This window comes from Rana temporaria, chromosome 10, assembly GCF_905171775.1.
Source record: "Rana temporaria chromosome 10, aRanTem1.1, whole genome shotgun sequence".
In the NCBI taxonomy this organism is placed as follows: Eukaryota; Metazoa; Chordata; class Amphibia; order Anura; family Ranidae; genus Rana; species Rana temporaria.
In genome coordinates this window covers 120642059-120667093 of record NC_053498.1, presented here as the reverse complement: position 1 = coordinate 120667093, position 25035 = coordinate 120642059, and the positions used below count along the sequence as shown (strand labels likewise).

Sequence of the window (25035 nt, the reverse complement as noted above, 5' to 3'; positions counted from 1 at the left end):
ATCCCCCCCCATAGAGAACACACACCATCTCCCCCCCATAGAGATCACACACCATCTACCCCCCCCCCCATAGAGAACACACACCATCTATCCCCCCCCATAGAGAACACACACCATCTATCCCCCCCCATAGAGAACACACACCATCTATCCCCCCCATAGAGAACACACATCATCTATCCCCCCCCCCCATAGAGAACACACACCATATACCCCCCATAGAGAACACACACCATATACCCCCCATAGAGATCACACACCATCTATCCCCCCCCATAGAGAACACACACCATCTCCCCCCCATAGAGATCACACACCATCTACCCCCCCCCCCATAGAGAACACACACCATCTATCCCCCCCCATAGAGAACACACATCATCTACCCCCCCCCCCATAGAGATCACACACCATCTATTCCCCCCCCCCCATAGAGAACACACATCATCTATCCCCCCCCATAGAGAACACACACCATCTATTCCCCCCCCCCATAGAGAACACACACCATCTACCCCCCATAGAGAACACACATCATCTATCCCCCCCCCCATAGAGAACACGCATCATCTACCCCCCCCCCCCATAGAGAACACACATCATCTATTTCCCCCCCCCCATAGAGAACACACACCATCTACCCCCCCATAGAGAACACACATCATTTCCCCCCCCCCCCATAGAGAACACACATCATCTACCCCCCCCCCCATAGAGAACACACATCATCTATCCCCCCCCCCCCCCATAGAGAACACACACCATCTATCCCCCCCCCCCCCATAGAGAACACACACCATCTATCCCCCCCCCCATAGAGAACACACACCATCTATATTCCCTATATAGAGGGTACAACGATCTGCCATAATAAACTACCGTACTAATAACACTTCGCGCAGACCGGCTCCTCCTCTATGGGCGTGGCGTACAAGGAAGAGACAGATGAAGGCGTGTCTCTCCATTGAGTGAAAATAGAGAGGCGGGCTCTCCTTGTAGAAGGGGAGGGGAGAGCTTATAATTGATGAAAATGAAGGCGGGGCGCCATGTAAGGGGGCAATGCGATGTCTCCGGTGGGGGCGGGGTGCCGGTGATAGTCATGTGCCCTAGGAAGATGGCGGCGGTTGGGCTGCTGTTGCTGCTGCTGTCGGTGTTCGGTGAGGAGGGGAGAGCGGAGCCTGCTGCGGGGCCCCCAGTGCGGGTGTACGGACAGGTAGGTGCCCCCCCCCCTGTCTATGTGCACGGTGCTGTACATCAGTGCCCCCCCCTCCATACACAGTGTTATGGATCAGTGTCCCTCCTTCATACAGTGTTATAGATCAATGCCCCCCCTCCATACACAGTGTTATGGATCAGTGTGTCCCCCTCCATACACAGTGTTATGGATCAGTGTCCCTCCTTCATACAGTGCCCCCCCCCCCCCTCCATACACAGTGTTATGGATCAGTGTCCCTCCTTCATACAGTGCCCCCCCCCTCCATACACAGTGTTATGGATCAGTGTCCCCCCCCCGCCATACACAGTGTTATGGATCAGTGCCCCCCCCTCCATACACAGTGTTATGGATCAGTGTCCCCCCCCTCCATACACAGTGTTATAGATCAGTGTCCCCCCCTCCATACACAGTGTTATGGATCAGTGTCCCCCCCCCGCCATACACAGTGTTATGGATCAGTGTCCCCCCCCCCGCCATACACAGTGTTATGGATCAGTGTCCCCCCCCCTCCATACACAGTGTTATGGATCAGTGTCCCCCCCTCCATACACAGTGTTATGGATCAGTGTCCCCCCCTCCATACACAGTGTTATGGATCAGTGTCCCCCCCTCCATACACAGTGTTATGGATCAGTGTCCCCCCCTCCATACACAGTGTTATGGATCAGTGTCCCCCCCTCTATACACAGTGTTATGGATCAGTGTCCCCCCCTCTATACACAGTGTTATGGATCAGTGTCCCCCCCTCCATACACAGTGTTATGGATCAGTGTCCCCCCCTCCATACACAGTGTTATGGATCAGTGTCCCCCCCCTCTATACACAGTGTTATGGATCAGTGTCCCCCCCTCTATACACAGTGTTATGGATCAGTGTCCCCCCCTCCATACACAGTGTTATGGATCAGTGTCGTCGTCCCCCTCCATACACAGTGTTATGGATCAGTGTCCCCCCCTCCATACACAGTGTTATAGATCAGTGTCCCCCCCCTCCATACAGTATTATAGATCAGTGTCCCCCCCTCCATACACAGTGTTATGGATCAGTGTCCCCCCCTCCATACAGTATTATAGATCAGTGTCCCCCCCTCCATACACAGTGTTATGGATCAGTGTCCCCCCCCCTCCATACACAGTGTTATGGATCAGTGTCCCCCCCCCTCCATACACAGTGTTATGGATCAGTGTCCCCCCCCCTCCATACACAGTGTTATGGATCAGTGTCCCCCCCCTCCATACACAGTGTTATGGATCAGTGTCCCCCCCCTCCATACAGTGTTATGGATCAGTGTCCCCCCCCTCCATACAGTGTTATGGATCAGTGTCCCCCCCCCCCTCCATACAGTGTTATGGATCAGTGTCCCCCCCCCTCCATACAGTGTTATGGATCAGTGTCCCCCCCTCCATACAGTGTTATGGATCAGTGTCCCCCCCTCCATACAGTGTTATGGATCAGTGTCCCCCCCCTCCATACACAGTGTTATAGATCAGTGTCCCTCCTTCATACAGTGTTATAGATCAGTGTCCCCCCCCTCCATACACAGTGTTATAGATCAGTGTCCCCCCCCCTCCATACACAGTGTTATGGATCAGTGTCCCCCCCTCCATACACATTGTTATGGATCAGTGTCCCCCCCCCCTCCATACACAGTGTTATAGATCAATGCCCCCCCTCCATACACAGTGTTATAGATCAGTGTCCCCCCTCCATACACAGTGTTATAGATCAGTGTCCCCCCCCTCCATACACAGTGTTATAGATCAGTGTCCCCCCCTCCATACACAGTGTTATAGATCAGTGTCCCCCCCCCTCCATACACAGTGTTATGGATCAGTGTCCCCCCCCCCCCTCCATACACAGTGTTATGGATCAGTGTCCCCCCCCCCCTCCATACACAGTGTTATAGATCAATGCCCCCCCTCCATACACAGTGTTATAGATCAGTGTCCCCCCCTCCATACACAGTGTTATAGATCAGTGTCCCCCCCTCCATACACAGTGTTATAGATCAGTGTCCCCCCCCCTCCATACACAGTGTTATGGATCAGTGTCCCCCCCCCCCCTCCATACACAGTGTTATGGATCAGTGTCCCCCCCCCCCCCTCCATACACAGTGTTATGGATCAGTTTCCCCCCCCCCCTCCATACACAGTGTTATGGATCAGTGTCCCCCCCCCCTCCATACACAGTGTTATGGATCAGTTTCCCCCCCCCCCCTCCATACACAGTGTTATGGATCAGTTTCCCCCCCCCCTCCATACACAGTGTTATGGATCAGTGTCCCCCCCCTCCATACACAGTGTTATGGATCAGTGTCCCCCCCTCCATACACAGTGTTATGGATCAGTGTCCCCCCCTCCATACAGTGTTATGGATCAGTGTCCCCCCCTCCATACAGTGTTATGGATCAGTGTCCCCCCCCTCCATACAGTGTTATGGATCAGTGTCCCCCCCCCTCCATACACAGTGTTATGGATCAGTGTCCCCCCTCTTCATACACAGTGTTATAGATCAATGCCCCCCCCCTCCATACACAGTGTTATGGATCAATGCCCCCCCCCTCAATACACAGTGTTATAGATCAGTGTCGTTCCCCCCCCCCCCCTCCATACACAGTGTTATAGATCAGTGTCCCCCCCCCCTCCATACACAGTGTTATGGATCAGTGTCCCCCCCCCCCGTCCATACAGTGTAATAGATCAGTGCTCCCTACATGGTGCTGTGGATCAGTCACACACACCCCCCCCCCCCTCCCCAATCCAATACAAATTGCCACATATTGGTGTCCCCCTCTAGATGCGGTGCTAGAGATATGTGCCTCCTCTCAAACACCATCATGTTTATCCCCCCCCCCCCCATCTAGTACACAGTGGCACTTACTAGAACTTTATCAGTACCCCAAATGTTCCACATTTTGTCGTTCCAACCAAAAACATGAATGTATTTTATTGGGATTTTATGTGATGGACCAACACAACGTGACACATCATTGTGAAGCAGAAGGAACATGATAAATGGTTTTATATTATTATTATTTTTTTATAAATATGTGAAAAGTGTGGGGTGCGTTTGTATTCAGCCCCCTTTACTCCGATACCCCCAACTAAAATCTAGTGGAAACAATTGCCTTCAGAAGTCACTACATGTGTGAAATTTCATCTCAGTATAAAAATGGCTGTTCTGTGAAGCCCTCAGAGCTTTGTCGGAGGAATAAAAAACAATTCTAAGCTTTGAACATCTCACAGATCACTGTTCAGGATCTGGTCATTTCTTGGGACCCCGGAAGTTTAGGACCACATGCCATGGGCCACACATACTGAGCCATGAATGTTGTTTGCTCTAGCATTAAGCTAGTCTCCCTTGATAGAAATGGAGACTTTTTAAAGGGGTTGTGAAGGTAATTTTGTTCCCCCCCCCCTAAATAGCTTCCTTTCCCTTAGTGCAGTCCTCCTTCACTTACCTCATCCATCCATTTTGCTTTTAAATGTCCTTATTTCTTCTGAGAAATCCTCACTTCCTGTTCTTCTGTCTGTAACTACACACAGTAATGCAAGGCTTTCTCCCTGGTGTGGAGAAAGCCTCTTGAGGGGGCAAGCAGGAGAGTCAGGACACGCTCTACTTTGCCGATAAAGGAGCTGTGTGTTAGTGAGCGTCCTGATACTCCTGCTCGCCCCCTCAAGAGGTTTTCTCCACACCAGAGATAAAGCATTGCATTACCGTGTGGAGTTACAGACAGAAGAACAGGAAGTGAGGCTTTCTCAGAAGAAATAAGGACATTTAAAAGCAAAATGGAAGGATGAGGTAAGTGAAGGAGGACTGCACTAAGGTAAAGGAAGCTATTTAGGGATTTTTTTTTTACCTTTACAACCCCTTTAACCACTTAAGGACCGCCTATGGCCGATATACGTCGGCAGAATGGCACGGCTGGGCACAATCACGTCCCCCGCGACCTTGGTCTGAACTTTCGCGGCTGCGGTACCCGCGGACCCGATCGCCGCCGGAGTCCCTACGATCGGTCCCTGGAGCTGAAGAACGGGGAGAGGTGTGTGTGTGTGTGTGTGTGTAAACACACCTTCCCCGTTCTTCACAGTGGCGCTGTCATTGATCGTGTGTTCCCTGACATAGGGAAAAGCGATCAATGACGTCACACATCCAGCCCCGCCCCCCTACAGTTAGAAACACATATGAGATCACATTTAACCTCTTCAGCGCCCCCTAGTGGTTAACTCCTAAACTGCAATTGTCATTTTCACAATAAACAATGCATTTTTATAGCATTTTTTGCTGTGAAAATGACAATGGTCCCAAAAATGTGTCAAAACTGTCCCATGTGTCCGCCATAATGTCGCATGTCATGAAAAAAAAAATGCTGATCGCCGCCATTAGTAGTAAAAAAGATTAATAAAAATGCACTAAAACTATGCCCCATTTTGTAAATGCTATAAATTTTGCGCAAACCAATCGATAAACGCTTATTGCGATTTTTTTAATTTTTTTTTTTACCAAAAATATGTAGAATACGTATCGGCCTAAACTGAGGAAAATGTTTTTTTTATATATATTTTTGGGGAATATTTATTATAGCAAAAAGTAAAAAATATTTAATTTTTTTTCAAAATTGTCGCTCTATTTTTGTTTATAGCGCAAAAAATAAAAACTGCAGAGGTGATCAAATGACACCAAAAAAAGCTCTTATTTGTGGGGAAAAAACAGGACACCAATTTTGTTTGGGAGCCACGTCGCACGACCGCGCAATTTTCAGTTAAAGCGACGCAGTGCCGAATCACAAAAAGGGGCAAGGTCCTTAACCTGCATATTGGTCCGGGTCTTAAGTGGTTAAGTCCATGTTTACTACAAATCTCCCCTGGCTCTGCAGTTATCAAATGAGCTCCTGTGTGTGTGTGTGTGTGTGTGTGTGTGTGTGTGTGTATGTATGTATATCGGCTTATACTCGAGTCAGTGTACCTGAGGGGCTGTGGGCATCCATTTTTTAAAAGTCGCGGCTTTCTCCTGGCCGTTCCGTGATAGGCGTTTGACACTGTGTTTAGTGTTCCGCCTATCGCGGACCTTCTCTTGTCCGAGGATAAAAGAACTTCCGTGATAGGCGGAAAACTGAACACAGTGTCAAACGCCTATCACAGAACGGGACGGGACCAGGGGGAAGCCGCTAGTTTTAAAAAATGGACGCCCGCAGCTCAGCCTGTCAAGAATTTCAGGTACGTTGTAATGGGCACTGTGAGGTTGGGCACAGTGAGGTGTGAGGTTGGGCACAGTGAGGCGTGCAAATGGGCATTGTTGACCCTCTTTTCCCGCTTACAGTAGCTGCTGCATTTCTCACCCTGCTCTTATTCTCGAGTCAATAGGTTTTCCCAGTTTTTTTTGTGGTAAAATTGTGTGCCTCGGCTTATATTTGGGTCGGCTTATACTCAAGTATATTTATCTTTGGTGAAACATCTCTCAGGAAAATCTCTAGCGACTACCTACGTTTTGTTATCTGAAAAAAAGTTCTATTTACCTAATACTACGTGTACTTTAATTTTTCATCCATGGTTTCCTCATATGACTGGGCGCCCCTGTGAGGTTCCTGTTTTGCCTGCCTCACCTCAGTGACAAATTTATACTTTTCTTCTTCACACGTATATTTATATTGCTCCAGACGATGCGCATCCAGAGCACAAACCTAGTCAGGCAACTTAGAATGTATTTTCTGAACCTTGAAGCAAAATTGTTTTTTTTTTTGGTGCGTCTTTACTAACCCCTCCATATGTGATCACTGTATGACGAATGAAGTACACTGCTAGTGCCCGAATAGCACTGCAAAAACGATAGAAAATACCGCCAACGTCTCGGTGTGAAAGAGGCCTAATGCCTCGTACACTTGGCTGTTTTTCCCGCCAGGAAAACTGCCAGGAGAGCATTTGGCCGGGAACCCTGGCCGTGTGTATGCTCCCTAGCAGTTTTCCTCTCAGGAAAACCCTGCTCTCTATTTTCTCATCGGGTTTCCTGCCGAGGAAAACCGGTCGTCTGTATGCTTACCTGTCCTAGGTAAACCCGCGCATGCTCGATAAGACTTTGACGCATGCGCGGTAGCATACAAGGTTAGTGTGGGGTGTAGCAAGATGGCGGCGACGGCATTGAATGTGACGAGTGCCGGCTCGTCGTAGTCGATGACGTCAACATGTTCTTGCCATTCAAATGAACAACGGTTCTTTTGAGTGGCTGTCTGTACACTGGGCTTGGCAAGGCAAGCTTGCTAGGACTCCTGTCAGGAAAACAGACGTTTTTTTCGTGACGTGATTCCTGGCCGTGTGTACAGGGCTTGAGGTGAACTTACACAGGGCCCACTCCTCACTAAAACAACTCCCCCCCCCCTCCCGTTCTGCTGACCTGTAGTGTGGCAGCCTCTCGTTATGAACCCTGCTATCGCCGCCTCGCCGGAATGGGACTTAGAAATCTCCTCGGCTTAATCTCCTAAACGTTTTGGAGCATTCTAATCGGTCGCCGCAGTCGCGTTGGCCGCGCCGACCAGGACCAGTGAGGCAGTGATAGCAGGGCTTACAACGGGAAATCATTGTGCTGCTGGTCAGCGGGATGGGGGGGGGGAGGGTTTATGGGGTGAGGACAGGGTCCTGTGTAGATGTGCAAAGCTGGTAGAGACATCCCCAAAAAAACTTGCAGCTGTAATTGCAGTGAACGGTGGTTCTACAAAGTATTGACTCAGGAGGGCGCTATACAAATGCACGCCACACTTTTCACATATTTTATTTGTAAAGCATTTTAAACATTTATCATTTTCCTTCCACATCACAATTATGTGCCACTTTGTGTTGGCCTATTACATAAAATCCCAATAAAATACATTTACGTTTTTGGTTGTAACGACAAAATGTGGAAAATTTCAAGGGGTATGAATACATTTTCAAGACACTGTACATTACTCCTCCCACAATAAGTTGTCTCTGCAGTAGTTTGTGTCTCTGCCCCTCCCACAATGGTGAGATTACCTGCAGTATTTTGTGTCTCTGCCCCTCCCACAATGGCGATATTTCCTGCAGTAGTTTGTGTCTCTGCCCCTCCCACAATGGTGAGATTTCCTGCAGTAGTTTGTGTCTCTGCCCCTCCCACAATGGTGAGATTTCCTGCAGTAGTTTGTGTCTCTGCCCCTCCCACAATGGTGAGATTTCCTGCAGTAGTTTGTGTCTCTGCCCCTCCCACAATGGTGAGATTTCCTGCAGTAGTTTGTGTCTCTGCCCCTCCCACAATGGTGAGAGTTCCTGCAGTAGTTTGTGTCTCTGCCCCTCCCACAATGGGGAGATTTCCTGCAGTAGTTTGTGTCTCTGCCCCTCCCACAATGGTGAGATTTCCTGCAGTAGTTTGTCTCTGCCCCTCCCACAATGGTGAGATTTCCTGCAGTATTTTGGGTCTCAATGAGAAGACTTTCCCAGGGTAGTACCTCCCACAATAGTGTGATGTGCCCATGTGCTAGTGGCAAGCTGGCACCTTTTGCATGCATGACGTTTTCAGGAACGTCGCCGGAAGTAAACGTTCACAGACCGGGGGGGGGTCCACGTCTTTGCGCTCCAGTGTGACATTGCGATTGATGATCAGGACTGCGGGGGCAACATGCTCACGGCTGACTCTGCGTCTACTTTTAGAAATGTGCTTGTAAACTAATCACAAATCACATCATGCACGGCAGGCGATAGAAAGGAAAATAAAAGGACTTTAATTAGGAGGCGCGCTGTAGAGCGCTCATTTAGCAGTAATATTCAGCTGAGGAAGGTCTCTGGGGTCCCTGTCCCTCCCGTGACGACAGGCTGCTGTTTTCTGTGTTTGGCACATTACGTCATCCCGCTGGTGGTTGACGGTGTCACAGATGGCTGTACGGCTCACAGGCTGCGCTCAGCCTGTCCAGGGTCAATGAGGAAGTTCGTCGTCCTTGTTGTCATTCTGAGATCTTTATCTCCTGGACCCGACATACAGGATCTCGCCTGCGTGTTCTCCCAGTCTGGGGGGGGGGGGGGGGGGTGTTATGAAGCAATGAATCTGACAAACGTTCTCTGCAGGTGAATCTTCCAGGTGCATGGCTTTTATGTGACAATGATTTTCACCACCAGTGAAAGTCGCATGTACTGCTTTATAAATCCTCTTACCCAATGTCTGTAAAGGGTGAACTTGCGTTTGCAGGATTGGAGAGAACAGTCAAGTGCAGTCACCATGTTAGAGCAGGAAGAACCTGCATACTATGTACAGAGCCTGAACTTGTTCACATTTAGGCCTCTCTCACATTAATGTTAGGGCCTGTACTCTGTGAACGAGCAATTTGCTCTAGCACGGTGTCCCATTGTTTTCAATGGGAAGGAGCGTCGTAATTGCGTAATCAGACCGTCGTAATTGCGGGGGTAATTCGGCCGCTATCGGTGCGGTTTTAACCCCCGCTAGCGGCCGAAAAAAGGGTTGGCACATTGCTACCGGTATTAGCACGGTGTCCCATTGTTTTCAATGGGAAGGAGCGGCAGAGGAGTGGTAAACACACCGCTTCTCTCACTGCTCCAAAGCTGCGGCTAGCAGGACTTTTGGAGCGGTCCCGCCAGCGCATCGCCTCAGTGTGAAAGCACTCGGGCTTTCACATTGAGACTGCAGGGCAGGAGTTTTTTAGGCGGTATTTTTAGCGCTAAACCGCCTGGGAAAAAAAACTCCTCAGTGTCTAGGGGTCTAAGGCTCGATTCACACCTATGCATGTTGCCTTTGAGCGTTTTTGCGGTGCATGCTGCATTTTTCGACACGCATTTTTACCGCGATTTGCCTTTTTAGTGTTTTTTTTAATTTTTTTTTTTTACATTTCCTTTATATTTTCTTTAACAACCAGCTATAAACAGGTTTAAAAAAAAAAAAACGCAAATCGCGGCAAAATAGGAGACTGCAGACGCGATGCAGGAGGGTGGTCGGAGACTGCAGACGCGATGCAGGAGGGTGGTCGGAGACTGCAGACGCGATGCAGGAGGGTGGTCGGAGACTGCAGACGCGATGCAGGAGGGTGGTCGGAGACTGCAGACGCGATGCAGGAGGGTGGTCGGAGACTGCAGACGCGATGCAGGAGGGTGGTCGGAGACTGCAGACGCGATGCAGGAGGGTGGTCGGAGACTGCAGACGCGATGCAGGAGGGTGGTCGGAGACTGCAGACGCGATGCAGGAGGGTGGTCGGAGACTGCAGACGCGATGCAGGAGGGTGGTCGGAGACTGCAGACGCGATGCAGGAGGGTGGTCGGAGACTGCAGACGCGATGCAGGAGGGTGGTCGGAGACTGCAGACGCGATGCAGGAGGGTGGTCGGAGACTGCAGACGCGATGCAGGAGGAGGGTGGTCGGAGACTGCAGACGCGATGCAGGAGGAGGGTGGTCGGAGACTGCAGACGCGATGCAGGAGGAGGGTGGTCGGAGACTGCAGACGCGATGCAGGAGGAGGGTGGTCGGAGACTGCAGACGCGATGCAGGAGGAGGGTGGTCGGAGACTGCAGACGCGATGCAGGAGGAGGGTGGTCGGAGACTGCAGACGCGATGCAGGAGGAGGGTGGTCGGAGACTGCAGACGCGATGCAGGAGGAGGGTGGTCGGAGACTGCAGACGCGATGCAGGAGGAGGGTGGTCGGAGGCTGCAGACGCGATGCAGGAGGGTGGTCGGAGACTGCAGACGCGATGCAGGAGGGTGGTCGGAGACTGCAGACGCGATGCAGGAGGGGGGTCGGAGACTGCAGACGCGATGCAGGAGGAGGGTGGTCGGAGACTGCAGACGCGATGCAGGAGGAGGGTGGTCGGCGACTGCAGACGCGATGCAGGAGGAGGGTGGTCGGAGACTGCAGACGCGATGCAGGAGGAGGGTGGTCGGAGACTGCAGACGCGATGCAGGAGGAGGGTGGTCGGAGACTGCAGACGCGATGCAGGAGGAGGGTGGTCGGAGACTGCAGACGCGATGCAGGAGGAGGGTGGTCGGAGACTGCAGACGCGATGCAGGAGGAGGGTGGTCGGAGACTGCAGACGCGATGCAGGAGGAGGGTGGTCGGAGACTGCAGCCGTGATGCAGGAGGAGGGTGGTCGGAGGCTGCAGACGCGATGCAGGAGGAGGGTGGTCGGAGACTGCAGACGCGATGCAGGAGGAGGGTGGTCGGAGACTGCAGACGCGATGCAGGAGGAGGGTGGTCGGAGGCTGCAGACGCGATGCAGGAGGGTGGTCGGAGACTGCAGACGCGATGCAGGAGGGTGGTCGGAGACTGCAGACGCGATGCAGGAGGGTGGTCGGAGACTGCAGACGCGATGCAGGAGGAGGGTGGTCGGAGACTGCAGACGCGATGCAGGAGGAGGGTGGTCGGAGACTGCAGACGCGATGCAGGAGGAGGGTGGTCGGAGACTGCAGACGCGATGCAGGAGGAGGGTGGTCGGAGACTGCAGACGCGATGCAGGAGGAGGGTGGTCGGAGACTGCAGACGCGATGCAGGAGGAGGGTGGTCGGAGACTGCAGACGCGATGCAGGAGGAGGGTGGTCGGAGACTGCAGACGCGATGCAGGAGGAGGGTGGTCGGAGACTGCAGACGCGATGCAGGAGGAGGGTGGTCGGAGACTGCAGCCGTGATGCAGGAGGGTGGTCGGAGACTGCAGACACGATGCAAGAGATCAGATGCAGCCTCACCAGTGCCCATCAGATGCAGCCTCACCAGTGCCCATCAGATGCAGCCTGCTTGTGCCCGTCATGGAGCTTGCCAGTGCCCGAATCAGAGTGGCGATCTCTGTGTCACAGAGCTGTATTTGAATTGCCCGGGTCACAGTAACAATGTCCCGCCTCTTGTGATCACGTCACACTTATTCAATGTCCCACCATTGGGATCAGTGTGCCGTCTGTCTTCATATGCTGGGTGCTTGGTGTGCTCTTGTACCTTTAAAGGAGGGGTGGCTTCCCTTCAGTTCACCTGCCCCTGTCTATCCATTAAAATGCATGTGCCTCCACTGTGGGGACGCTCATTGTTTAGTGTTAGGACCACAGATATTACAGGGTGCCTTGGCGCGGCTCTGTGGCTCACGCATGCGTTTGCAAATGCGTGCGGACTGAACCCCTGTTTTTAACGCATACTGTAGACAGGTTAATTGGTTTTCTGCAAGCTGGTCGGTAAGTAGGCTTGGTTTTTCCCTGGGCATTCCCCAGGTTTTTGTTGTTGTTCATAAGGAATATGAAATGCTGGGGTAACGCACTGGAGGTCCTATTGTAATGACAGGTCCTCTTTAATAGCCTGGAATTGATTTGCAGAAGGTGGAGTGCGTCTTCTATAATGTCTGCCTTGCAGTGTTTTTGGTGTGTGTTCCCGGAAAATCAATGTGTGCTGAGAGATGGCCCGGGGCTGTACACTGTACTGATATGTTGTCACCGGCTCTGCGAGTGAACGGACCGGTTCTGCCCGTTACTTACCTCTATTATCATTCTTGCTTTGTCTGTTATGTACATGGATATCTTGCTTAAATCGATTCTCGCTAAAATAAAACCGCTAATGCTGACCCTTTAAAACTGAACTCCAGGCAAACCACTAACATTCATGGATTGTATGAAACGCATTAGGGCCGCAACTGACGATTATGTTCATAATCGATTAGTTGGCCGATTGTTTCGATTAATCGGATAAAACCTAAAAAAAATTTTTTTTGGGCCAATTTTGTTGGGAAGATTACAAAACCCAAATGTTACTGGCCGATTAATCGATTATGAAAATTGTAATCGATTAATTTCATAATCGATTAGTTGTCGATTACCGTATTTATTGGCATATACTGCGCCGGCGTATAGCGCCACACCCCAAGCTGAGAAGGGAAGTTTAGGGAAAAAAACTTACATTTTGGGTTGTTTTCCCCCGCGGCCTTATCCAGCGTCCGTCTGCGGCCTTGCGCGGGGTCCGTCGAATGTTGTGGGTGTCCATCCGCACCTTGACTGGGGTTGCGTTCTGTTGTGTGTTTGAATTTGGTGCGCTGTGCAGAGCCGGATTTCCTGCGCACTTTGCTCCTCTCGCGTGGCTGCAGGCCGGGCCTAGCCAAGTGCGCAGTACACTCGGCTCGGACAATGTTGGAGACAACGGGGATCGCCGTATATCGCGCACCCACAATTTTCCCCTGATTTTAAGGGGGGAAAAAAGTGCGTGGTATACGCCGATAAATACGGTAATTGATTTGTTGTTTTGGCCCTAAAACGCATACAAGAGAGCTACTTACCTGCAGAAAGATTTGTATTTATGTCCACCCAGCCAGGAGATTTGCACAGCTCTGTCAGGCAGGGGAGGAGATCTGATTTCTAGAACTTCCAGGAACTTTGGCTGATTGCAGGTTCTAGCAGGCTTTTGCTGAGATTGTAATCAGCGACTCACCACGGCTCTTGTACCTTTTTTACCAGAATGGACCAAAGCAGTTGTTACATTTCCACTTTATTTGGCGATAACTCTGTCATTACTTACAGCAGCGCTGTATCCTGGACTAGGCCAACAAGGCCCGGGCCTAGGGCTGCACTGTGCAGGGGGGCAGCACAGAAAGAGCCCCCCGCCGGCTTGTGCTACACTAATAGTGTAACGCAATCTGCTTCTAATTTTGACTGTCCTATCATCCTAGACCACAAACCTTCCTCACTGTGCTATATGTTTCTGCTGCACCATTGGCATGGATATATCTTCTTAGTCCTCTCCATAAAATTATCAGAATTTTGTGCTTAACCACTTAAGGACCGCCTCCTGCACATATACGTCGGCAGAATGGCACGGCTAGGCACAAGCGCGTACCTGTACGTCCTCTTTAAGCGCCCAGCCGTGGGTCGCGGGCACGGTCCGAAGCTCCGTGACCACGGCACCCGTGGACCCGATCGCCGCTGGAGTCCTGCGATCGGTCCCCGGAGCTGAAGAACGAGGAGAGCTGTGTGTAAACTCAGCTTCCCCGTTCTTCACTGTGGCGCTGTCATTGATCGTGTGTTCCCTAATATAGGGAAGCACGATCAATGATGTCACACGTCCAGCCACACCCCCCCTACAGTTAGAAACGCATATGGGGTCTCACTTAACCCCTTCAGCACCCCCTAGTGGTTAACTCCAAAACTGCAATTGTCATTTTCACAGTAAACAATGCATTTTTATAGCATTTTTTGCTGTGAAAATTACAATTGTCCCAAAAATGTGTAAAAAATGTCCGAAGTGTCCGCCATAATGTCGCAGTCACGAAAAAATCGCTGATCGCCGCCATTAGTAGTAAAAAAAAAAAAAAAAAATATTAATAAAAATGCAATAAAACTATCCCCTATTTTGTAAACACTATACATTTTGAGCAAACCAATCGATAAACGCTTATTGCGATATTTTTTTTTTTTTTACCCAAAATGGGTAGAAGAATACGTATCGGCCTAAACTGAGGAAAAAAAATATTATTTTTATATATTTTTGAGGGATATTTATTATAGCAAAAAGTAAAAAATAGTGTTTTTTTTTTTTTTTTTTCAAAATTGTTGCTCTATTTTTGTTTATAGCGCAAAAAAATAAAAACCACAGAGCTGATCAAATACCACCAAAAAAAAGCTCTATTTGCGGGGAAAAAAAGGACGCTTATTTTTTCTGGGAGCCACATCGCACGACCGCGCAATTGTCAGTTAAAGCAACGCAGTGACGAATCGCAAAAAGTTTGTCGCCATTCCACGAGCGGACGCAATTTTGAAGCATGACATGTTTTGGTATCAATTTACTCGGCATAACATTATCTTTCACAATATAAAAAAAAATTGGGCTAACTTTACGGTTTTATGCACCGGCTGGTAATTGAGGCCGCGGCTTTGCGGCCTTCTGCTGGCCTCAGCTTCCTTCTGTGAAGGCCGCAAAGCCGCGGCCTCAATTACCGGCGGGCGCTGGCCCTCCGCGATCGCGCCCCGCGCCGGCTGGTAATTGAGGCCGCGCCCTTCTGCAGCCCTAAGCTTCCCGAGGCGCCAGGTCACAATTTCTTGTCGCAATTGCGATCTGGCGCCCGGATTTTGTCAAGGTTTGGCCTATGCTGTGAAGGCACCAGACCCTAAGAAGGGGTGAAAAGGTTGGTGAGTGCGGGTTGTATAAGAGCACGGATTGCAGTGATCACGGCATACAACAAGAGCACAAAGCACTTTTAGAATCACTCAGCACTTGGCAATTGGATTTGTTTACTTCCTATAAGGACATTATATTGCACTAACGGCACATCTTTTAAAGGGTTAACATAGGTATCCTAATGGAACAGGAATTTTACGTTTTGCACATTTTCTTTACCTAGCAGTGTTTACAAAGGCACAATAGCACTTTTGTTTGCACAGCACTGAGATATATATTTTATTTAATTTTTTATTTATTTTCATAGCTGCATTTATGATATATTCTGTGGAATCATTCTAGCACTTTGTGTATATTTTGCACACTGCACCTTACACTAGGATTCTCTTTTTATGGAGCATTTGGCTCCATAGGACCAGCGCCAACTCTACTTTCTTTTTCTTCTCAACACTTTAAACTACAGGTAAGCCTAGATTAAGGCTTACCTGTAGGTGCTTGAAATATTTCCCAGACCTGCACGGTCTAGGAGATCTTTGTAAATCGCCGTACGGTGATTTCTTCTGCGCATGCGCTGGGGTTAGAAAGGACATGCTGTGAGTGGAGGCTCCCGCGCGACTCCGGCCACTCAGATCTGGAGTTCGTGGCCCTGGAAGGAAGAGGGGTGAAGAATGGACGCTCGCGAGGAAGACTGGGACAATGCGGGCTTCTCCTGCAGGTACATTTTTATTGATGCAATCCCAAAAAGATGGGTGATTGAATCAACATTACAGTACATAATAATAATAATAAAAATACATTAAAGACATGAATTATCACAGAATAATTTTGTAATAAGACAACTCAAATAGAGATTATTAAAACCAATAGAGGTCCACTAGAGACATCAACATTGGTTGATGGCTAACGTAAATATTGGTAGACGTTTTTTTGCATGAACTCTACATGTTTCGCAGTTGAATGCTTCTTCAGGAGCTATAGATTTTCATCCACGGTAATGGATACAGTTAATTTTTAAATCTGGTAGGAGGGGCTGGATAAGAAGGTAAAAAATCCAGACTTCACCAACGGTCCAGATGGAAATAATGCTGGTAGGTAGATCCAAGTACATACACCGCAGCAGGTAACAAGCTGGTCAGGTTCGTGGATAAGTACAGTATTGAAGACCGCAAGCTGCATAAAGATGAGGGAAACTAGTCCCATAGGAGTAGGGAATTAAGTTCCGTACAGGTGAGAGACCAGGAAGTGTTTGCAAAGCTGCAGTATAGTGGAGGGGTATCAGCCAGGACCGTTGTACTGTCGACCGCGCTGTTGGCGTTGGGGAGATAGTTGGAAGAGGCTAACGGCGCGGTCGACAGTACAACGGTCCTGGCTGATACCCCTCCACTATACTGCAGCTTTGCAAACACTTCCTGGTCTCTCACCTGTACGGAACTTAATTCCCTACTCCTATGGGACTAGTTTCCCTCATCTTTATGCAGCTTGCGGTCTGCAATACTGTACTTATCCACGAACCTGGCCAGCTTGTTACCTGCTGCGGTGTATGTACTTGGATCTACCTACCAGCATTATTTCCATCTGGACCGTTGGTGAAGTCTGGATTTTTTACCTTCTTATCCAGCCCCTCCTACCGGATTTTAAAATTGACTATCCATTACCGTGGATGAAAATCTATTATAGCTCCTGAAGAAGCATTCAACTGCGAAACATGTAGAGCTCATGCAAAAAAACGCCTACCAATATTTACGTTCGCCATCAACCAACGTTGATGTCTCTAGTGGACCTCTATTGGTTTTAATAATCTCTATTTGAGTTGTTATATTACAAAATTATTCTGTGGTAATTCATGTCTTTTTTTATTGTATTTTTATCATTATGTAATGTTGATTCAATCACCCATCTTTTTGGGATTGCATCAATAAAAATGTATTCTGTGTCAACTATTGGTGCCTAGAAAGTCCATTTCTTCCTCAAACAATAAACTCTCCTACTATAAATTAAGACGTGGCACCGCAGTACCCCAGGACACCCATAGTCCATCCTATGGTTTGTGTACCTTAAACTTTTTCAAATTCTCCTGCAGGTAAGTGTCTCACAATGGGCTACTATGTGATGCAGAGTAGCCCATTATGCTTTACCTTTGCAGGGAAACAAAGAGGAAGTAACACCCATCAGGGTTTACTTTCTCTTTAAGGAGAGAGTTGCAGTAGTCAAGGCGGGAAATAATCAAGGAGTGAAGAAGTTGCTTTGTGGTGTCATTAGTTAGGAAGGATTCAATTCTGGAGATGTTGCCGAGAGTTAAGGTGGCAGGATTTAGCCAGCGATCGGATGTGGGGGCTGAAGGACAGGTCATAGTCGAGGATTACACCCAGCACCCTCAGAGGCGGCTCTTTAATTAGGCGTCTCAAAAATATTCCGATTGCACACCTTCCGGCAAAATGGCCAAGTAGTAAAAGGGTGCTGAAACGATCACCGGCTGGGAACCGGAAAGCAAATCGTGTATATATATATATATATATATATATATATATATATATATATATATATACTCGCCAGCACACCAGGAATCATAACGTCCAAAGATTTAATGCATATCTATTATGTCAAAAAGAGCAACGTTTCGAGGCCACGCAGGACCTCTTCGTCAGGCAAAAAGACGAAGAGGTCCTGCGTGGCCTCGAAACGTTGCTCTTTTTGACATAATAGATATGCATTAAATCTTTGGACGTTATGATTCCTGGTGTGCTGGCGAGTATATATATATCTTTAATTAGGCGGTCGCCTAAGGCCTCACACTCACAGGGGCCTCGCGGCGGCCTAACTTACCCAATGCATTACCCCAGTTTTAAGGGACAGGGGACCTTAACGCTGCTGTGCTTAGGCAGCGTTAAGAGCCCTGACTCAAGAGCGAGGCCACCAGTGTTCCTAACAACCAGTGAATATCGGTCACACCACCCCTTGTGACGTCAATGACCCAGCATGCCCTCAGTCAATGACGTCACAAGGGGGCGGGTTCAGCAGGTGACATCGCCGGGTGGCCCCCGCCCCTTAGTTATTAAAGAGCAGGATCTGGAGGTCCGCTTGTTAAACCACCGGCCAGGGTTGTGGGGAAGAGATGCATCCTAGTAACTAAGTGTTTTGGCATGTATCTAATGCACTGAAAACCCTCACGTGGCCTGGGAACAGTCATTTCTCGGACAGACAGTTGACCGCATTTGTTTTTTTTTTTTTTTCTTACCTATAGGAACATGCTCTATTACTAATGTGAAGAGTACCGTCACACAATAACACCAAGCCTCTCCTCTTCTGTCCTCTTTCAGGTCGGCCTCAATGACTCTCACAATCAGATCGTCGTCCACTGGGCCGGTGAGCAAAGTAACGTCATTATGGGACTGACCAGAGACAGCCTGGGCTCAGGGGGCACAAAAAACAGCAATGTAAGTATTTTTATCAATTTTGATCTCTCACGATTTATTGGAGGATTTGGCAGCCCTCGAGGTGTGTAGACTGACTATAGCGGGTTGGATTTTCACTGCATTGCTACTTCATTGCATGCAGATATGGTTCTGTTGCAGTAAAAAGTGACCTTCAAGCAAGTCTGTTGCTAAACCCAATGCAGAATGTGCCCAGCAACCTGTAAGCGGAGTTGGGCAAACGCCTTGGTGCCACAGCGCTTCCTGTTGGCAAGATCTTTGATGGAAACGGGTCCATAAAGCATGGAGAGCAAAATACAATCGTACCACATGAAATGCACTCACAGTGGCAGTTGATGGATGACACGGGGCAAATTCCTACTCGTGGACCATAGAAGGCTGGGTTCACATATGCGAACTGGATGCGGATTTCCCTCCGCGTCCAATTTGCATGAGAGGTGAGTGTGACCTGCTCTCGAAGGAGCCGGTTCACACAGGTCTGGGGTGACCACGGTCCACATTGCAGAAGGGTCCTGTGCGTCTTTGGGTCCGGTTCAAGAGCGATTTCAGGCCAAAATTTGGCCAGAAACGCACCAGACCCCATGCTGTGAACCACGGCCACATATATGATGCGATAAACAATCGCACCCATGCCATAAGAAGTACCTTCGGTGCCCACACATCACTTCTGCTGTGTCTTGTACAACAAGTGACCGGCTCCTGCTGTCGTGGTCTCTGACCTGCCCGCTCCCACCTCTTGAGCCTCCTTTTTGGTTAAAGTGGTAGTAAACTCCCATAGCTGCTTTTTACCTATAGGTAAGCCTATAATGGGGCTTACCTATAGGTACAGTAAATATCTCCTAAACGTGCGCCGTTTCAGAGATATTTACTTGGAAGGAAGACCGGGTGGAGATGGAAACCCTCTCAGTGGTGATAGTGTGTGACTAGAGGGATTCGTTTTAAGGCAAGTTTCACCTAATGTGATGCATACTAGCACATTATAACTTTTACCTTGCAGCTCTCTGCTCCTGAAGCTCTAAAAACAGAGCGATTGGTGGTGGTTGATTGCTCTGTTCACAGCATTAGAGCCGACGGGGCAACCAGCTAGGCAAGTATGATTCTAAAACAAAAATTAATCCCATACTATTTTTTTTTTAACTGTGAAAAATGGCCCTAGATTTATTGCTCTCACTTTGACGTTGATTGCACTCCATTAACCCCTTCAAGCCTTCCGTCTCCTGGCCCTTTAAGAATTCTAAAAGCCAGAAGCCGGCCATTCGGGTCATGTGACAGCTGTGATTGGCTGTCAGTGGTGTCACATGATCACAATGCATTGGGAGCTTACCGCTTCCCAACGGCTACCATGCTGGGAGCATGCAGGAAGCGCACCGTCAGCATAAGTTGTTTTAACATGGCCGCATATATGTGGCCCCTCTGCATTAAGCATTGCTTTGATGAAGGCTTCTTAGCCGAAACGCGTCGGCATATAGCCTGTAACCATGTAACCAATAAAGGTCTTGTATTCAAAAGCATCCGAGTTGCCAGCCATTTTTGATTCACGCTCTGCATTAAAGCGGTTGTATAGTCCCCTGTAAGGCATAAAGCATAATGAGCTTATATGCACCGCAAACTAGCTCATTATGAAATACTTACCTTAGAACGAGGCATCGACGACTCACCTGGTCCACGCCAAGGTAGCTGACATGTTGCCTCGGCGTGTCTTCCAGTTATCGCAGCTCCAGCGCTGTGAGTGGCTGGATCCGCAATGCCGTCACTCCCGCGCATGCGCCTGGGAGACTTCTTTCCGGCAAGGTCCTGCGTCTGCCGGGCCTTTAGGTGAGAATCCCCTGTGTGCATGCGCCGCTGCAGTCAGCGGCTCATTGCGAGGGGAGATATTTATAGGCTTGCCTGTAGGTAAAAGTAAAAAAAAAAAAACACTAATACAACCACTTTAAGGCCCACCCTCCAAGCGACCCCATATATGCGTACGACCGGCATCAAGAGGTTAAAGGAGTTGTAAAGGAAAAAATTTTTTTTTCTGAAATGACTGTTTACAGGGTATAGAGACATAATAGTTAACTGATTCCTTTTAAAAATGATTAAAAATAGATAAACATCAATCATATAATGTACCTGCAGTTTAGTTTCATTTTTGCATGCTGTTTGCTGCTCTGTGATGTACTGAGACTCAGAGCCAATACAGGGCAGTGATGGTTTGTAAAACAAAACTGATTGGTGTTGAGGGGTTTTAGACACACAGGGGTAGATTCACGAACGATTTACGCCAGTGTATCCATAGATACGCCGCGTAAATTCAAAGCTACGCCGGTGTATCTATTTTCTGTATTCAGAAAGCTAGATACGCCGACATTAGCCTAAGATACGACTGGCATAAGTCTCTTACGCCGTCGTATCTTAGGGTGCATTCTCACGCTGGCGGCTAGTTGGCGCTTCCGTAGTTGTCAGCGTAGAGAGTATGCAAATTACATACTTGCGCCGATTCACGAACGTACGTGCGCCCGGCGGTAGTTTTTTACGTCGTTTGCGTAAGTCGTTTTTCGTCGTAACGTTGCTCCTGCTATTAGGAGGCGCAGCCAATGTTAAGTATGGACGTCGTTCCCGCGTCGCGATTTGAAAATTTTACGTTGTTTGCGTAAGTCGTCCGTGAATGGCGCTGGACGACATTTACATTCACGGCAAAACCAATGACGTCCTTGCGACGTCATTTACCGCAATGCACATCGGGAAATTTTAGGGACGGCGCATGCGCAGTACGTTCGGCGCGGGAACGCGCCTAATTTAAATGATCCACGCCCCCTACCGGATCATTTGAATTAAGCGCGCTTACACCGGCCCCTTTTGCACTACGCCGCCGCAACTTACGGAGCAAGTGCTTTCTGAATACAGCACTTGCTCCTGTAAGTTATGGCGGCGTAGCGTAAAGAAGATACGCTGCGCCGCCGTATCATTGCGCGGCCCAACGTGAATCTACCCCACAGTAATCACACCTCCTTGATTAGTGACCACAGAGAGAAAGCTCCCATGACTTTTTTCATCAGGAAACAGACAACCAGGAAGTGTTCAGAACAGAGAAGGATTAGAGCAAAAACGAACAATGAGGACATGAAACCAGCACTGCAGTAAGGTAAAGGAAGCTGTTTAGCTAAAAAAAAAAAAAAAAATTCCTTTAGTGACCCGTAACTTCTCCCCCAGCCACAGCAGAAAGTGGAAGTGAACTTTTACACTTCCAGATTCTAGGTGGGGGGGGGAGTTCAGCGAATGGAAAATCGCTGGTCTCCCTACATAGTGACACTCGCCATGCCTATCCCATGTCCTCTGAGAGCACGGAGCCCCTGAAACATGGTGGGGGCACATGCGCGGCCTCTAATGTACTCGGGTGTGTGGAAATGTTCTTGTGGCTGTACACCATCCTACCTAATCACTTTTATCAGACAGTTATCAGTCGGCTTGTCAGATTTACACACTCCTCCCACCACCGTCTTATGCCATGCTTTGTTGGCGGTGAAAGGGGTTAAAGCGCCGGAAGGCACCCGAGAAGTGTCAGCGGTAACCGATATACAAAACTTTCTGGTATGTTAGCTGTTGGATAGGTTTAGTTTGTTTTCAGAGTGGTTGTCGTATCCATTGTACGTTTGCATATGTTACTTCAACAAACAGAAGGCATTTCTGCCCCCAGCCAGCATTTCTGCGACGTCTCCCTTGATGTAGATGAGCACGCTGTGTCTGTTCCGTATGGCAGATGGCACTGCCCGGTGCTAATGCTTATGAAGCTATCATTCGTCTAGTCTGAAGACTGTCGGCACACACAGAGACTTCCCAGCAAGTGCTGCTTCTGTGGCATGGTGGTGCTTGCTTCAAGTAAAAGTAAACCCATTCACTAAAATCTATTAGAAGCTCTAGCATATAAATGTTTTCAGTCTTTTGATGTCTGTAGCTTTTCATCTAAATTGCTGGTGACTCTCCCATTAACCTTTTTCCCCCACTAGGGCTTTTTTTTTTTTTGTACGCATTTAAAAAATAATTTTAGGTCTAAAGATTCCAAAGAGGAAGTATCGTATTTATCGGGGTAAAGCGCGCACCCCCAACCTAGAAGGGAAATTTCAGGGAAAAAAAAAAAATACTTAGTTTGAATGCTCCTCGTCGGTGTCTTGCCCAGCAGCCTTGTCGTCCGTCTGCGGCCTTGGTGGTGTCCTCCCCGCTTCTCCCGCGCTGTTTCTGAGCCGATCCCCGCGCTGTTTGACATATACCGAGCGCAGTACACTCGGGCACGCTCGGCTCCTCTCGCATAAAGGCTAGGAGGCGGCACAGGGTGTGACCGCGAGCGGAGCCGAGCCTGGCCGAGTGTACTGCGCTCGGTATATGTCGGCGGTGGCGTTTAAACACAGCGCGGGAAGTGGGTATCGGCGTATATCGCGCACCCACGATTTCCCCCCACGATTTTAAGGGGAAAAAAGTGTGCGGTATACGCCGATAAATACGGTAAGGCTGCATTCACATCTGAGCGTATCGTTTTTGCTGCGTTTTTTTTGCCGCAATATTTGCAGCGTTTTTTACCGCGATTTGTCGCTGCGTTTTTTACCGCGATTTTGGACAGGTCTAGGGTCACCAATGTTAAAAACAGAAAAACGCCCAAATACGCTCAATTCGAGCGACAGAAAAAGGGTCCAGAACTTGTTTGAGCGTCAGGCGTTCGGCGTCATGTATTGTTTTGAAGCTTCATGCTTCAGGCGACAAAACGCTCAGGCGTGAATGCAGCCTAAGTCCTGGTGGGTTTTTCTTCCTTTCTTCTTCCCTGCAACGTAAAGGCATAATGTGCTAGTATGCATTGCATACTAGAACTTAATGTGACACTTGCCTGCAAACAAAGCCTGCATCATTCCGCTGCAGGCCACATCCCTCGTCGCTGGTCTTCCGGGGGGTTGCGGATTCAGGCTCTGTGACTGGGCAGAGCTGCATGACGTCAGTCCCGCGAATGTGCACCAGTAATGGCACGGACGGCTGTTCCTTCAAAGTGCGCACGCGCCGATGACCTTGGCACAGTAACCATCTCCTGAATGAAGCACGTTAGGAGATATTTACATTCCCTATAGGTAAGTCTTATTCTAGGCTTACCTTTAGGGCTCTTTCACATGGGCGGCCCGTTCAGGTCCGCCTGCCAGTTTTTTAGGCGGACCTGAACGGGCGCTCTGTGCTCCTCTATGGAGCCGCGGAAGTCAGCGGTGACATGCCCGCTGACATCCGACCCGCTCCGATCTGCCAAAGTGTGACGGAGGAAAGACCTACTTTTCCATCCGTCTAGCGGATCGGGTGAACACGGACAGACGGTCCGTGTTCATCCGATCCCCCCATAGGGGAGAGCGGAGAAAAGACAGGGCGGTCCCTGCACAGTGTTCGGGGACCGCCCTGTCATCTGCCGGCTCAGCGGGGATGAACGGAGCGATCCCCGCTGAGCAAGCAGAGGTTCATGGGGCGGATCATTACTGATCCGCCCCGTGTGAAAGGGGCCATAGGGTACAACTTTCCTTCCCCATGGTGGTTTACTACCTCTGTGTAAAAAAAAAAAAAACCTGCTAAAGGAGCAGGACATATGAGTATAGGTTTAATCTTCGTATTGCCTTCTCTTTTAGGTCTATGTCTCCTACGACTATGGGAAAAGCTTTGAGAGAATATCGGAGAAGTTCCGCTACGCAAATGGAAATGGCGACGTCGCCACCATGGAGCAGTTCTTCCACAGCCCGGCAGACAACAAGAGGGTGAGCAGTGTCGCCTATGTGCTTCACGCCGTCTATTTTTATAGCCTCAGCTAACGGTTCTGTAATCGCTGCAAGCAGAGGTGACAGGCATCTTCCGGGAACAGAGAAATGTGATAATTCGATGTGTTAAAGTGAACCTGTCACCTTGACTGAAGGTGTTCTCCAAGTAGTGCAGGTCACTGATTTTTTTTTTTTTTTTTTTGCTGCTTCCTGGAGTTCTGGATCTCAAACAATCTCTAAAGTTATGCATGTTGGGCCTCTAAGGTTCCAGATGAGCAATAGAGGCCTTGGCGTTTTATTGCCCCCATCCCACCCTAAAAGGGGGAGGGTTTTTTTTTTTTTCCCTCTTTCCTCCCTCGGCCCCTTGCTAAAATCTTTTATTTGGGTTACAGAATCAATAGGATGCTAGCAAATTGGTAAGCATGGTACTGACCCGATTTCCCTGAAGTAGTTTCCTTAGTATTTTCTGTGCGCCTTTAACCACTTCCATACTGGGCACTTAAACCCCCCCCCCCCTCCTGCCCAGACCAATTTTCAGCTTTCAGCGCTGACGCAT

At 49.1% G+C, this 25035-nt stretch overlaps 1 protein-coding gene across 1 annotated transcript in view; it reads left to right on the top strand.

Moving 5' to 3' along the window:
- The first annotated feature begins 1083 nt into the window (after positions 1–1083).
- The window catches only part of SORL1 (sortilin related receptor 1), a 123268-nt gene continuing 99316 nt past the window's right edge, over positions 1084–25035 (top strand). Inside the window, exons 1-3 of the mRNA XM_040326125.1 lie at positions 1084–1213; positions 18613–18729; positions 24354–24479. Of these exons, the coding sequence (XP_040182059.1) occupies positions 1100–1213; positions 18613–18729; positions 24354–24479 (357 nt within the window). The 5' untranslated portion in view covers positions 1084–1099. The remainder of the gene's footprint in view (positions 1214–18612; positions 18730–24353; positions 24480–25035) is intronic.